The 12083-nt window shown below is 36.3% G+C and overlaps 1 protein-coding gene across 1 annotated transcript in view; it reads left to right on the plus strand.

Annotated features, from left to right (window-relative positions):
- CCSER1 (coiled-coil serine rich protein 1) overlaps positions 1-12083 on the plus strand; it is a 382235-nt gene that overhangs the window by 111667 nt on the left and 258485 nt on the right. Inside the window, exon 4 of the mRNA XM_041484265.1 lies at positions 3538-3631. Coding sequence (XP_041340199.1) covers positions 3538-3631 — 94 coding nt within the window. The remainder of the gene's footprint in view (positions 1-3537; positions 3632-12083) is intronic.

Genomic DNA, 12083 nt, shown 5'->3' on the forward strand with positions numbered 1-12083 from the left:
TAAATATGAAAATGTTAATAAGAAGTTACTGATGCCTTGAAATATCCTTAGATGAGCATCCTGTTCTGCTTACAGCTATTATTGGTTATCAAACACATCCTGAGCCATTGTATGAACTGCTGCTGTTTAGGCTCAGTTTGTACTTATTGAACATTTGAAGTATTGAATAATGTTTGAAGTATTGCTGCTGAATTCTTGTGTGTATAGAAACTTCTTAAAATAACAGTGGTAGTCCAGCTCAGAGGTGGAAGGTATGGTTGGCAAACTGAATTTATTAGTGTTTAAACTGGTTGCAGGCTGTGTTGACCAGGAAAATCTTAGATATGTGGGCAAATGATGGATTGTGTTCATGTGCTCTTCTCACAGGTTATGATCAACTTCCAGATAGACTAGAAGGAAAAAGCATGTGAAAAAGGAAAAAAAAAACCACTGTCATGTTGATTTTGAGTCTATTATAAAGTCAAAATTATAGTAGAAGTCAAGCATACCCTGGAAGTAGGAAGTATGTCTTAAGGCTTCTGAAGGGCTATTACAGGGTCAATAAGGAGCTTTTTGCTGCAAGGTTATGCCTTAACTAAATGGTTTGCCTCCTAAAATAAATAAAAGTTATGCCACCCTAAACAGACAACAAATGGTTGTTTGAGACTTTGATGGGAGAATTAATTTATTTTCCTTTATGTAGCAAAGCCTTGAAACTACTCATTTGGAATGCTCTTTAGGGCTCGATCTCTCCTTATTTTATTTTTTTTTAATATTTAATTGTGTTATTCTTCAAAGACTGCCATGGCAATGATGAGGGGAAGAATGGGCAAAGGGTCAAGAGATATTAAACGTTAAAGGAAATTACAATTTTTGCTAATTATCATAGCAACAAAGGAATAATGAATCCTGGTGAGGAGGCAGAGGGGTGGAGGATGTTGGTGTGCACTCGCAGCGGTATCGCTGAACTGTGGTGTGACATTAGTCGGGTCATTCTGAGAGCTTGGCTCTGGTTTTTTTTCTAGTTATATGTTTTCAGAAAGTATTACTTAGTTTGAAATGCCCTGGGAATCTAACTAATGCTCTCTGCTTGGGTAGGCTTTTATGCATTTGTGAGTTCATTTTTGGTTTGTGTCCATGGAAAAGCTCTGCTCACAGGTGGGCCATCAGAGCAGGGAATCAGCTAGACTGCCATCACTGACATCCTTGGAAGTGGAGCAGCCCTGTCAAGCCCCTGTTCTTGCCATGACGGACGGTAGCTGCTCTAATTTGTTTGGTCCCAGTCCTGTGATTTGTTCTTTATAAAGAGCAAGTGAACTCCTGGGAGCAGAGGGGGAGACTCTTTGCCTGGAGGAGGTACTTATGAAAGAATAAACCCAGGGGTGCTATGCTTTGTCACTTCAGCTTGCCTGCTGTTGATGGTGCAATTGAAGAGGCTGTAGGAAAGGGAAGGCAAAAGGGGTCACAGGTGCTTTGGGAGGGCAGCTGGGAACCCTCAGCTCAGGTGGATGAGAAGAGGTGTTGCTATGTGGAGCAGGATGACATCAGCCTTGCAGAACAGAGAGGATAGATGGAGCATGGTTTGCTTCCACTCAGAGCATTACTCAGGCGGTGAAGATCTTCCTGAAAAGCAGTAATAAGCAGGTGGAGAGTTGAATATAACCTTTTTTTCTTTTGGTGCCTCTTACATGGTTTTTCAGCTCTTCAGTTTAGAAAATTGTGGTTCTGTTTGTGTTTAATTCCAAATCAAATGGAATTTGTTTCTTGATGAAGGCTGTGAGTCACTATGTTTTTGCAGGCAATCTCCCTGGATTTCAGATCACACATAAATTACTGCACAAGATGTAGGCGATGCTCAATTAAGATGAAATCATTGCACCTTGCTAGTGTAGCTTATCAAAGGATGCTGAGCATTAATATCAATGTGGATTCAGTTGGTCAACTACAGTATAGACAGTAATTTTAAGGTAAAGAACAAACCTGTGTACTCCAACCTTTTTACCTTTTGCCTCTACTGGCATGAAAAACTTTTAGCTGTTGCTTAAAAATTGCAGGGATTGTTCTTCTGGATGTTTTCATCAAATTATTTGGTACACGGAAAAAGCAATATATAAACAAAGTATGTTATGCTTTGTCTGAGTTTAATATACCATTTGATTAAGCTTTGAGTGCATAATAGCATCTACATTTAAAAAGGGAGCAAAAATCTAGTAATAGCATTAGCAGTGGCTTCTGTGTCTTGTAAGAGGTTTCTTGTGCTGATGGTAAGTCAGGAAAAGAATGCAAGAAGAAGTCCTTGTGCTGCCTGTATGTTGTTTGTGAAAGAGTAGAAAACAGCATTTGAAGAAATAAGTTCTCCAGAGGGTTAAATAGGTGCAAGTGGTGAGTAGGAATAAAAGATGGCATCTATTGCGGTGGGAAAATACTTTAAAGAATTAGAAGGAACCTAAAAAAAAATACGATTGGAACTGAAGTCAAGAAGGGCTTTAACTAGTTTAACGTATACTACTGTCATATTTCTCTGCTTTCTATACAGCAGATTGCTATGCAGTGATCTCCCAGAGAGTTCAATGGTTTGGGAAGATAACCTGACCTCTTTCACTCTGATTTGTTATGTTACATTAATGTTGGGAGCATGTGCAGTACACAGGGTGCCAGCATCCATCCCATGCAGCGTCTAATGATTTACTTGCCTTTGGATGGACTAAAAAATTGAGCCCTGCAATATTGCTTGTTGATCAGCAAACAAAATACCAGCTGGAGAAGGCATTGTATTAGCTTTGGTTAGGTGTTGGTGACTGTGGAGAAAATCAATGTATTACCTCATCAAAAGAAATTACCATAAAATAAAATACATATGGGAAGAAGGTGGAGAATTATTATCCCTGTCTGTAAACATGCCTTATCTGTCTGTGGTTAAGACACGGCAAACAAATGGTAATGGGGACCTAAGCAGCTACACTTAAGAAGCAGGTTTCTTCTCTGTCTATATAAGCCTTTGCCACTCACATAAGTACTTAAAAATTGACAAGTTGATAATTCATGCCTGAATTTCCTGTTTATGCTAAATTTGCAACTCTTTATCCTTTTGATAAATACAACAGTAAGTCTCTCTTCAAAGTGTATTGGTAAGGGCAGGCAGTGCTCAGAATTCCAAAATTTAATAAAAAAACATGCACTGATACTTTTATGTTGTGCTAAAAATAACATTTTTATTATTCATAAAAAGTTATGATTAAACTTGCAAAGGCACAAAACCATCACAAACTGTAAAAAAAAAAAAAGGTAGATGGTATTACTTGTACTTCTGAGTTTTTTAAAAAAACTATTTGAGATCCTCTAAAAAGACAAGGGTGACAAACACATCTCAGGTTAGACAGCTGTTTCAGACCATTTCTCACTGGTCTAATGTTAACAGAAAAATTTTCTTTAGCTCCTTCTTAAACATGTTTTTCAGATCTGATTGGAAATCATTTAGTGCAATTTGGCTAAATTATCTGTCTAAATGCTTCTAATGCTGCTTTTCTTTCTTTTTTTTTTTTTTTTAATCTATTCTAGGATGTTTTGAATAACTTGGGTTCTTGTGAGTTGGATGAAGATGACCTAATGCTTGACTTGGAGTTCCTGGAAGAGCAACATCAGCAGCGTTCTGGTAAGTCAGATAAATGCTGTCTGTCATCAGTGGGGTTATGTTATTCTAGGAATAAAAAGCAAATATGTTCAGTACAATTATTTGGAAATAAAAAGGAGTAATTTTCTTGGAAGTAGGAGAGTGGTAATCTTTTTTTAGAGCTATTTCCAAATGTGTTTGTAATTAATCAGAAAAATGCTGTTTACACAGCACTTGGATTTCGTATGGTCAGTTATGAAATGGAAGTGATTTTTACAGCTACAGAATTACAGTACCAAGGGCAGATCTGTCTGTTTTTCTAAATACTTAAAATGACTGCTGCCTTCCCCAGGCACTTAACAAAAGAGCATTGGTGGAATAATTGTGATCACATTTTGTGTGTGCCAGAATAATATTTTTGAAATAAAGAAGGTTTGGCTGGAAACATGAGTGTAACTTGATGGTTTCACTCATGTTTGGTTAAAGCCTTGTTGCACTGCCTTGATTAATAGCAATAAACTATTGCTATATACTGTGTTTACTACTATTTCATAATAGGATTATGCAAGGTAAGTTGTGGGACCTGTGAAAAGATATTTCCTTTGCTGGGATATGGGACAGCAGGACCTTGTCTGTCAGTAGAAGTCCTGCTCGTCTCAGCAGGGTTTGGAGAGTCTTCAAACCAGTGTGAGACTTGTGCTTGATCCCAGTTAGAGTTCTGGGTTTGTACTCTGCTGTGATGCCCTATTCTGACAGTGCCATGAGTTTAACCCTGAGGAATTCTCACCTTCTCTTTTACCTACTGTTCCCTGATCCCAGTTTCTCCCACATAGTTGCCTACAGTGCACATTCTTGCAGACTCATGTGGAAGTGGGGTTTTTGGGACATGTGCTGGCTGGTGTGGACCGTCTTCAGTTCTGGTTCCTTCTTAGATGCAAATTTAGCAATGGTTGCAGATAAACTGCTTGGATTGTGGTGCTGTTTGATATTTTCTGTGTTTGATTGTTCTGTGAGCATATCTGAATTATCTCTGTGATAATTCTGTTTGACCATTGTGCCGTGCTTTTAAACCTGTTTGCATATCTACTTATGGGATGAAACATCTGTTCTGTTTGCTTCGGTAGGGAGTATAGAAGGTTGCAGCAGTAATATGTTCATGATCATAGTTTTCTAATTTGTTGGAAGCTGGGATGCAATAAATGAACTGCACAGAAAAGGACTTTTCTAGCCCATTCTGAATAGTGCTATTAACTGTTTACAGAAAGTTGAATGATGGGTAAAGCAATGTGGTTTCAAAAAGCTTCAGAAACAAACATTGAGTTTTATAAGAAGTCATATGGGGTTCAGACTTACTTATTCCCTGGACTGGTTGGAAAGGAGTTAACTGGCAGAACTGTTTTCCATAAATAAACTTCCCTGATGTGTTGCACTTGGCCTGACCTTTGTTTTCCTTCTTTTTTTCACAAAGCACTAAGTTACAGTGAAATAAAAGTTATGTCCAGTATATGACTACAAAGATTTTGTAGCAGCTTCTAGAGCAGCTAAAATAATAATGTCTGAGCGACATACTTGATAGAGAGGTAATTAAGATGGAGATGTGGTATGACACATAATCTTCCTGCTCTTGGCTCATTATCCAGAGCAAATGAGATGCTTTTAAAACCGAGATCTACATTGTCCTCTGAAGAATGGTTACCATTTCTATTCTGAGCAATAAAGTGGAGACACAAACTGCAGTATGCACACTGTCTTTAAACACAAATGTGTTTATTTTAGTAATATTTGTTCTTTGGTTGTATTTGTTTGGTGGTGAATCTAGCTGCAAAAAATTTAGCATTTCCCTAGCTGTCACTGTTTTTTTAAAGTCACTCACTTGGAAGAAAGATTTGGAAGGGTAGAGCCACAGTATGGAGTTGACTCAATTTCACCAAAAAAAGCTGATGTCTTTATTTTGCTTGATGATCTGGCCCAAAATGGTTCATGTGGTTGTAAGTCATCACCTTAATTTGCATTAAGATATTGAAGCAGTGTGCTTGATTTTTAGTGACTTAGCATTTGAATACCACTGAAGTGCATAAAAACCTTGAACTAGATACTGATATTTAAACACTTTTAACAAATTCCTTTTCTGATTCCTTTGTTGAGGCCAACTTCTAGGATTTAAGAATTTTCAAAAATTTTTTTCAGTAATTCCAAGTCAGTCCGTTCTCTGTTTTCACTTCTGGGTTTGCTTGTTTTTTTCCAAGAGGTATCTCTATTCATACCTAAATAGAATTCTTCTAAACTTTTTCAGTTAAATTACATTATCAAATATTTTTTATGCAATTTTTTTATAGGCACCAGAATACAGAAAGGATCAAATGATCACGTTAAAGACATACAGTTAATTTAATGCAGAGCTTTACACTTTCATAAATTCATCTGATTGAAATTGATCATATTTCTGGGCATGCACATAAAAGCTCTGTTCATGTCATGTAATTGGGAGGTAATGTATGTTTTTTAAAAGATTTTTAATTCTGACTGCTTCAGAAACAAGAAGACAGCAGATTGCACGTGGAGGATGAGCAAGTACTGTTACTGCAGAACATACTATTCTAATGGAATTTGAATTAAACCATAGGACTGTTTAATGCTTCAGGTATGTGACTGGCCTGAAAAGTAGATGATTTTCTGTAATTTTTGCCAGTTGCAGATTTGTTGAACTCTTTGTGAAGACGACTTTAAAACTGTGGGCTTGCGAGTTTGCCTATGGCCCGCTTCAGTAAAATTCAGTCAGGACAGTTGCAGGCATACAGATTTGTGAGCCTCCTTTAGTCAGAGGTTAGACAGATGTGCTGTCTCTTCTACAGAAGATTCAGCCCTATATTATGTCAGCTTTACATATTTAATCCATTTTATTACAGTATTTTTTTACCTTCCTGACAAGTTCCTCATGTCTCTCTAATATTTGCAGGGCATCTGTGTAGCTGACATTCACACGTGTGTTATACTGAAGTCAACTAAGAGTTAATGCATGTGTTCTTAGTCTGTTATCAAAATAAAGGTGTTCATGAGTATAAAAGTATTGCACAAAATGCTGCTTTTTGAATGGAAACATAAAAATTATGCTTTTCTGGAAGTCAAAAGTATTAGCAGTACTGTGACTATTTGTAGTACAGTGAAAATCCTGTTGATGTTCTATGTACTGATACAGCATTTATTTGGTTAAAGCCACCAGTCCTGTAGCTCTATTGCCATTCACCTGTTCCATTTTGCTTTTGATGAACAGTTCTGTAGGGAATTACTATGGGGAGAAATCTTCCAAGAGAAGCTCCGTTCATATAAAGAGGTATAATTGGAAAATTATTCAGTTTTTTCTTCATTTGTTACAGAGGGATAACTAAGGAATAGCTAGGAATAACTGTTCTTTAAAAGGCTATGAAAATTTCTAATGATAAATTACATGAACACAAGGGCTAACATCATATTTCTAACTTGAATATCAAAAATAATGCCTTGATGAGGAGGCTGTGTACATCAAGCTGTGTCATTTAGACCTAGCAATTCCGAAGGGTCCTGCCCCAGTTAATAAACACTGTTGATGAACTGATTAATGGCAAATTGAGAAATTCTCTTATATGCCATTAGGAACTCCAGTTTTTTAGAGATTTCTTAGTTAATACATGATTTACAATAATTTCTGCTTTTAGCTGCTGTAGTTTTAAAGAACACTATTTGTTAGTATGACGATCTGTCTCCAACGTTGTGCTAAAGCTTACATTATAATACTAATTTAACAAAAATAATTGTATTGCATTAATCTACCATTGTTTTAGTGACCATTTATGAATAGAAAATAAGATTATGTTGGAAAGATTTCTGGGAGAATTCTCTATTAGGGAGGTTTCAGGAGGATCTACAAGCTAGTTGGTAGGAAAGGAGGTGTTCCAGAAAGTGGTATACTGTGTTAATTAAAATATAGAAATAGAAAGGAGAAAGCGACAAAGATCTGTAACCTCTTTTGTTGTTTATGGAGCTTTTTATTTATTTATTTATTACTTCAACTCATTTTTTGCTTGTGCTCTTGTTCTGTCCCCTCAGCTTTTCCCTAATGATCTGGTTGCCCTCCAGCAGCATCCCCATGAAATGAGGTTCCTGAAAAAAGGTGCTATAAATCCTTTTGAGTACTACCGAATTAGCAAATTAAAAAATGTCCCTAACTTTTTCTCTAACCATACAACAGAAGATAAGGAGACACCTGCAACCTCAGGCAGATGCTTCTACTTTGGACATAAATGTCTGTGCTTTGCTGGTCTTAGCACAGCTTTAGAAGTCTGGAATTCCCTCACTTCCGACTTTCTCTCTGTGTGTTTACTGCTTTAATTTACTACTTTTGCTTCTGTTTTAAAGGCTATGTTGTTGAGACAAAGGATGTAAGACAGAGACATTTTATTATCCTGCCTAACACAATTGCTTTGAAATGTAATAAAATAATATTTATATAGTACTTGGTGAATGCAGAGCACTAATGCATACAAATTCAAAACATTAATGTGATTTGCTGAGAGTTTTGCATACCGATCTTCAGATGGAATGCTTAAAATGAAGTATAATATGACATACGTGATGAGTCTTGAGGGTGTCTTTTTATAAATCTGAGTAAATTAAACTCTTAAAGTATGCTGCAGCTTTGATTTCCGGTTGTAAAATAATGAAGTCAGTGGTTTCTATAGTGGGAAATCATTGCAGGTTTATAGAAAGTGACAGCATTAATTTAACTTCATTCATTTTCTTTTTCCCTTGTGAAACATGATGTATTTGATTCTGAGTATTGATTAGTGAAATGAATGAGGAAGACCTTTATATTCAGTGATACAAGCAGTGGGGAGTTTTTTCAAGTAATGCACATTAATGTGCATGAGTTGTGTGCTGGTGTTGTGCCATAGCCTATTGAAAACTAAGTGGTTTTATGTGGTCGGTGTTGTCATTAAATCAGGACTGCAGTTTTTTTTCTTCTGAAAGCTCACAAAAGCACAGCTATCCAAGGGCTTGGTAATTCCTTAAGTATTTGCCATGGGTAGCATAAAACAGGTGCCCTGCATCCTCTTACTAAGATGTGTGTGTGTAGCTGGGATTTGCAGCGAGTGGTCTGGCTGAAAGTTGAGGGACGGCTCCTGGTGCTGAATATTAAGCACGTGTTCCTGTCTCTTCCCCATCAGGCTCCACACTATGCAGTGACTATTCATGGGTGTGATATTGATTAGCTGTGTACCCATGCTGGCCTGTGCATCCATCATGTTGCTGCTGGAATGCTTGCTGAATAGTTTTGAATAATGTAGCTTGCTAAAATTTTTTAGGAGAGATTTGTCTTTGGCTGGTGCTTTAGCTGTTTTGGATTAAATGCCCCAGCCTCAGCTGAAAAGCTGTGACCCAGTGGATACTGAAGTACAGTTACTTCACCCAGCATATTTCAGAAATGAAATTATTTATTTGCTGGGAATAAAAAGTGGAAATATGAAATTTTATATGAATACGAAACTTTATAATCCATCAAAATCCATCAAAATATTATTTAGCTCTTAAAAAAACCAAACACTTTCAGAGATGGAATACATTTTGATCAAACCTAAGTTAAGACTGTGTGTGTTCGAAGCATTTCAAGTGTGTTCTTAATTCTGTTTTGGTTCTTACTCAAGGTTTACGAATGAAATGCCACATTACAGCATGGGTCTTGCAGACTGAGGGGAAGGCAGAAAGGGTTTTGAGGTGGATACACAAAAATACTTTATGTGAATATCAAATTAGGATAATTCATTATATCCGAATATGGTCTTTTAGTAACATCCTTACATTAGATATTAGCTGCCTCACCAACAAAAGCACTGTGTACTTGTTTTTTTAGGAAGCAAAAGTCTGGCGTTTGTATTGTATTTCTTTTAAATCCAGCTACTCTGCAGATCAACTGCCATCAGTACCCAGCCAAACTAAATTGTTAGTGTAATGACCCAGTGATATTAATTAGGTAGTTGCTGAAGGTATTTTGAATGTGTTGAACAAACTGTGTGAAAATTCTGTGATGAGTTTGGAGTTCCTCCTGTGTCTTATTAATTCCATGTATTAATTATTTTTATTAATTTTTAGTAGGCAGTAGGAGTGCTGAGTTGTGATGAAACTCCTTTAGTCTTTTGGTGTTTTTTTTTATTTTTGACCAGGAGTTTTTCAGTGGAAGGAAAGCAAATTTTTCAAAGCTTTTAATTTGCTTTTCAATAGATAATAGGAAAAAAAGACCCTAACTATGCATTTTTATCAAAAAGTTGCTTAGAACTAGAGCAGAAATACTTAAGTAATTTGAATGTAGTGCTTTGCTCACGAATGTGTTGTTGGCAGCAGATTATGTTTCTGCATTTGCAAACAAATGACCTATTTTGATTTTTAATTGGAACTGGACACTCAGCTCCTTGAGCACTTCTGAAACCCTTGTCATTGCCAAATGCCATCTTTTAGAGTTGTATGTGTTACAGATCAGACTAAACTAGAGCAGCTTTTCTTTAGATTTCTGTTTGGAATGCGTAATATCAGTTTGGTTTATACTTAAAGGTTTTGAACACAATAAAGATTGTGACAGTAAAGTAATAGAGAACTCTGTGTCTCCGCCCAAGAGCAGGTTTAAGAGTATTTAGCTAACTAGCATCTTGCCCTGTCACTACAAATTTTGGATAATAACGTAATGAAAAAGTAAGCAGTACTAATAATGAAAAAACCACAAAGTGATATGTGACTTCACTACTTTAATTATACCACTATACAGATATCCTAGCACCAATTAAAAGGTAAAGTTCATGTTAGTTTTCAGTTTTGCAAGAGAAAACATCTTGCTGAATTAATGCCTGCAATTCCTCCATCGAACTTCTTGTGGTGAAGAGCCACATCATGAGCCACAACTGTGGCCAGCCGGATTTCACACATATGTCTGAATTCCAACATGGATTTGAAGTATTGAGTGGAAAGTTGCATGCCACTAGTTTCCATATATCTAGAAAAAGTTATAACAGGGCTTTTTATATATTTTCAGAATGACCTATTCTACTAAGCTGCACATTTTCCCCTGAAGCATTGTTTAATAAATATTGCCCAGTAATGGAATAACTTAAGGTTTCCAGGGAATGAAATAAAACTTGGCATCTTCTAAACTTTTCTAACCAGGGTGTATAACTTCTGAAAGTGTACTGAGCATGGAGGAAAGGCATTTTTCAGGGTTTGCAAGTGAAAGTATGTGTGGCAGTATCAAATAAAAAGAACATACTTGTGTTAGTTGCAAGTAACCATTGCACACTTGTGGCTAGGTCTGCCTTAGGACTCTGGAAGTGTAAACTGCTGAGAGTAAGGAGAAGAAGAAATAGTGAAGTTAGTATTAAATTGTAATGGAACTAGTTAGAAATTATAGGCTAATACAAGGTTAGTCTTCCAGCATCCTGATCCATGTTCTGGAAAAGAAATACTGGATTGAGAGCTCTGTTTCTGTTCCCTTATTTATGTAAATGAATGGTGCAAACCTATTTTAATTGAGAAAAATAAAACACAACCTAGAACTGCTACCAAATTAACTGCTACCTAGTTAACTTTATCCTAAATCTCTTTTAGTGTATTTTACTTTAAAAGTTGAGTTGTAACCAAACCTAGTTGATGAGGCGGCATGTAAGACTAGCTTCTAGTTATGCTTTCCTCAGAATAAGTTTAAAACGTATCTGGGATATAGATAATGTGCCTGTGCTGTGTGTTCTGAGTGGATCAAGGAAAATGCTGTTTCCTGAGGAAGCTGGTATTTTTAGCTCTTTGTTTTGGTGTGAAGAGTGGTGAAGGACTGATATATTCAAATGTGTATGTATGTTAGATTCCTGTCTGACTTAAAAATTTTATTAGTGATGTGTACTTGTAAATCCTACTCACTTAAGAGGAGCCGTATCACAGAGCATCCCATAATTTACATACCAAGAGATTTTTTCATTAATGAACAAGAGGTGCAAAAGAGCACAGTTGTGAACTTCAGGGTCATTCAAGAATACTTTTGAGTGAGATGCATTTGTATGGCTATCATAGAACAATTAGATTCAGAGTCCGTATCTCAATTTCTTGCTTTTTCATAATTATAGTGTGACATTTAGTTACAAATCCTTATTCATATTGGTATGCTCAACCATCATTTACTGAAAGAACCAGGACAGTAATTAAATTAGGTGGATTGCTTTTCTTCATTCCTTTGATTTTTTACATACATTGAGATGAAACATCATCTTTTATAATATCTGCAGGCAGAAAATAAATGCAATAATAAACATAATGAAAAAATCAAAGCATAGTGTCCTATTTAAAGCAAATCTACACTTCTAGATGACAAAGTTTAGGTAGGGTGCCAAATACTGCTTTTCTCTCCTGCTTTATAAATTTACAAAGATCTGGACTGGATGTCTTGCTAAAATGAAGATGTGATGAAAACTTTGGAGGAGTATGGCCT

Source organism: Pyrgilauda ruficollis, unplaced genomic scaffold (assembly GCF_017590135.1).
Source record: "Pyrgilauda ruficollis isolate IOZ18807 unplaced genomic scaffold, ASM1759013v1 scaffold65, whole genome shotgun sequence".
NCBI lineage: Eukaryota > Metazoa > Chordata > Aves > Passeriformes > Passeridae > Pyrgilauda > Pyrgilauda ruficollis.